We start from the raw sequence: 3937 nt of genomic DNA on the forward strand, positions 1-3937 counted from the left end.
TTACTTCATAGAAGGATTGACAATTTTCCCCATGAAAAGTGTGGTGCTGGTTGCTTTGTCAGAAATCAATATAATGAAGGGCCTGTTGAATTTGATGGTGTCAGAAGGACCCAGAACTCTGTTAAGGATTACGGCTGTGGCTCCTGCAGCCTCAGTTCCAGCCTCATCAATTTGCAGCAGGGCCTTGTGAATTGCCTGCAGGGAAAAGGAGCAAACACTGTGGTTTATGCATGGGACAGCAAGCAGGGGGTGAAGATACATGCTCTTCTTATGGAATATTTAGGAAAAGAAAGGAGTGATAAATCCAGTGGACCAAACTTTCTTGTATGGTAAATCTCCAACAGCCTGCAACAGGAGTGTTTTCCATGTGAGGACTGAATGGGGAGTGCCAAAAAGAAAAATGGACACACTATAGAGGCAGCCTCACCAGTGCTGAGTAGAGGGAGATAATAATAGCCCATGCACTAGCTGATTTATTTTCTGAGATGGTTTGGACTTCCACTAGCAACACTTCTGAGTTATTCCAAGGCTAATGGAAGACTGCTATGTAAATGCTCATACAGGGGCAGTACTTGCCATCTTCGCCAAATTAAATTGTAGCTTAAACTGACATGGTGAAATTCTGCTACTGCAAACTGGAAGTTTCCTGGGAACTTTGAGAATATTAAAAAATCGGGTACTAATCAACACAAATAGCAAAATACGCTCCTCATTTATAATTTACTTGACACAATCACATGTAAACAATCATTTTCCAGTGCCAAGAAATCATTTAAAATCTTGTCCAGCTTTTCCATGTACTTAATATCCAGCCTTTTAATAGCAATATTAAAACAATACAAAGGTGGGACAGCAGACCTTCTCTTTAGAAAAACACAATTACTAAGCAAGTCCCTACATATCTTTGTGAGTTTTACTTATAACTTCAGTAGGACAAGGAGGGAAAGCAAGTCTTTAAAAACCCCAGATATAATTGATCAGAGCAACGAACCACTGCCCCATCACCAGCTCTGTCTATTCACTTACTTGTGAAACCTGGAGATCATGGCTGCCACTAATTCCAGACAGATCAGCATTACTAGAGAATAATTCAGTAATGCCCATTTCCTTGAACAGCTTTTTAACATCGTAAGACCCACTAATAGAAATCTTTGGTAACTGCAGATTTAATCTCCTGTTGAACAAAGAAAATGAAACAGCAGTGAAGCATTGCAGCCTTGTTTCAGCCAGCAGGCTGGATAGCGTGCAATTCAGTGACACTTGAAAGCATTCTTTCGATTGCTGATTTGTTTGATGGTAGCATTTGTATTCTCTGAGCAATTTTGGCATCCAGAGAGATGTGCCATCTCCTTGGACCTACATTCTCTCTTTGATTTTGGAAAAAGAAACAAATTTCTTCATTGCCACTCTTTCACCCCAGTGCCACATACACAGCTAGCAAAGTTTTGTGGATAGAGGGCTATAGAGGGTAAGCAGACCAGCTGTGGGAAGGCTAAAAGAAGGGAAAAGGAGGAGAAAATCTAAGACACTGTAAAGCAAATGAATGATGTTAGCACCATGAAAGAAGAGGTATGGTAGCCAAAAGGTAGCCAAGCAAGTCTTGAGGCAGTTGTTACACTGCTGTGTCCCCTTCTGTCAGGTCAGAGAGCCTGCAGTTGCTTATCAATTATGCTCTGCTCTGACTTGTCTTGGGAATAGCTTAAAACCCTGCTTTATGAAATCAGGACATTATATCCAGGACGAGGTGATCTGAAATTAATGTTTTCTCTTAAAAAAAATGATGTGTCCTCAAATATAGTAATCCATCTACCTAGAGTTACCTGGTCGCAAGTTTGTTATCCCATTTACAAACAGTTTCCTTGGAGATAGCATCTTCCACTTGCTTCATCTTTCCATCATCAGGCAGAATGAGCAATGCTCGTGCAGTGCCCTGGTAAGGCAGCTCTACCACCTCACAAGAGAGATCCTGGTCGTAGTAACTGTCATAGTCGCTGTCACTCTGCATCATGTTGACTCTAACAGATGCATTTGTGTTCACAAAAAAATCATCCTCATATGTACGGAAATGATCAAAAGACTTCTCCCAGGCAGCTAATGGGGGAAAAGAGAAGATGTTGCACTCATACCTGTGAAGATCATAAAAAATGGCTGATATAAATCAGACCAACTTAAATGTTAGGAGGCTGGAGGACCGTTTATGGGAGAAGAGGATCACTAAATCACTTCAACCTCCTGCATAACACACAATAAAGCATTTTAGCTGTGCAGTAAGTTCAGCATAGTGTAAGTCCTGTCTTGATGAAAAACAACTAAAGGTTAATGAGGACCAACTGAGAGAGTCCTGCTTCTGCTGTAGCCATATGTTCCCAACACTTGTGCCTTTTATGTCATTGAAATTCAATCACTTGAACATTCAGCCACAGGACCTTGTTATGCCTTTCCTGTTAGGCCGTACCCGATGCAAGCTGACTGCACTCAGCCTGGTGAACAATTCATCAGCAGAATAAAGGATCCTAACATTCAAGCAGGGCTCCAGAAGCACAGGCCCTCAAAATGCTATGTCCCAAGTTTTCATGCAGTGTACCTAGTAGATCTACCATAATACTGGGGACCCTGGAAGAGCAAGGATGTCAGTCCACTAAGTTTGACTGGAAGTTTGACTTGACAGTCAGCATAGAGATCTTGGAAACATCTTTAGTCATTATGACCTCAGACCAGTGAAGCTGCGTGTAGTGGGTCCCTGTCTATGAGGCAGTTCACTAGAGTGGGACTCCTCTGTCCACAGCTTTCAGGCAAACTGGGTGAAAATCAGGCAATCAATATTTTTCAACAATCAGATAACCTGCTTTTGGCCAGATCTAATCTTGACTTTGAAGGTCCTGCACAGTTTAGCTCTTTCCTAAATAGTCACTCTGCTAATAAATCATCAAGAGTTCCCTACAATTTTTGTTTTGCATCAAAATCATCTATTGGAATATTATGTTAAATATCTTACCTTTAAAGTAAATGTAGTTGACAAGAACCAATACAGTACTTGCATCAAGATGAGCAATTAATTCAGGAATTTTTCCCTTGGTTTTCTCCTGTACATATTTATTGATTTGCTTCTTAGATTCTTCTGGTTTATGGAAATTGCTAGAAAAAAATTCTGCATCGTAAAATTGTTTGGTATTTTGTAAAAATGTCTCCTGTGGTTCATACCCAAGAGCTGTAAAAAGGGCATTTCCTATAGTTAATGTGATGTTAACATCACTACAGTTCAGTACTGCTAAAACTTTATGAAAGCTTTCATGTATATCATGGATGCGAGTCTCAGTCAGATCGTCAAAGCCCAGTCCTTCAAAAATCTGAGACAGAGTGGTTGACTTAGCACCAACAGCCAGCATGGCAAAGGCAGTGGAGATGCTCATGGGAGAAAAAAAAACATTTTTATCAGCTTCTTTTAATATAGCCTGCTTGTAAAATCTAAATACAAAATCTGCATAGTTAGAGCCTCGCTTGTCACAGTTATGTGTTAATAAATTTTCTGTTCCATCGTGCAGATTAGTATTATTGACTTCATGGCAGCTGTCTTCATGGCGGCAATAGGTTATGGCACAAAGAACAGCAAGGAGTAAACACAGGCACAGGAGATACTTCATCTTCTTTTCAAATTATTCTGTCACAAAATAAACAGTCATTAGATGAGCAGATGGTAATGATGAGTTTGGTAGTAAGAAATAATGAATAGTTTGTTAGCATAAATATTATATAGTGCAACTGTAAAGATCTAATGTATATAGGAAACTTAAAGTGCCCATGGACACAATGTGAAATGTCATTAATAAATTCAACCAAATTATAAATTAAAATGTCAGGCATAATAAAACCACAGTATTCCATTGTAACTGCCCTGAAAAGGCAATTCTCTTCTTCATTGGCAATGAAAGTATAGAGC

At 39.7% G+C, this 3937-nt stretch overlaps 1 protein-coding gene across 1 annotated transcript; it reads right to left on the bottom strand.

The window, feature by feature from the left end:
- Positions 1-3641, bottom strand: LOC140653295 (plasma serine protease inhibitor-like). Its single transcript, XM_072865224.1, has 4 exons — positions 2996-3641; positions 1821-2091; positions 1027-1174; positions 1-195 (listed from the first exon to the last, which is right to left on the bottom strand). Exons 1-4 carry the CDS (start codon positions 3639-3641, stop codon positions 1-3), a joined length of 1260 nt encoding a protein of 419 aa, XP_072721325.1.
- Positions 3642-3937: the final 296 nt, after the last annotated feature.

The sequence above is a fragment of the Ciconia boyciana genome, chromosome 6 (assembly GCF_034638445.1).
Source record: "Ciconia boyciana chromosome 6, ASM3463844v1, whole genome shotgun sequence".
Classification (NCBI taxonomy): domain Eukaryota; kingdom Metazoa; phylum Chordata; class Aves; order Ciconiiformes; family Ciconiidae; genus Ciconia; species Ciconia boyciana.

Excerpts from the sequence above, each read along its gene's own strand:
- LOC140653295 (XM_072865224.1), bottom strand. The coding sequence starts at position 3,641 with ATGAAGTATCTCCTGTGCCTGTGTTTACTCCTTGCTGTTCTTTGTGCC. Across the intron at positions 2,092-2,995 it reads CAACTACATTTACTTTAAAG|CTGCCTGGGAGAAGTCTTTT; the intron begins GTAAGATATTTA and ends TTCCCCCATTAG. Across the intron at positions 1,175-1,820 it reads GATAACAAACTTGCGACCAG|GAGATTAAATCTGCAGTTAC; the intron begins GTAACTCTAGGT and ends TTTGTTCAACAG.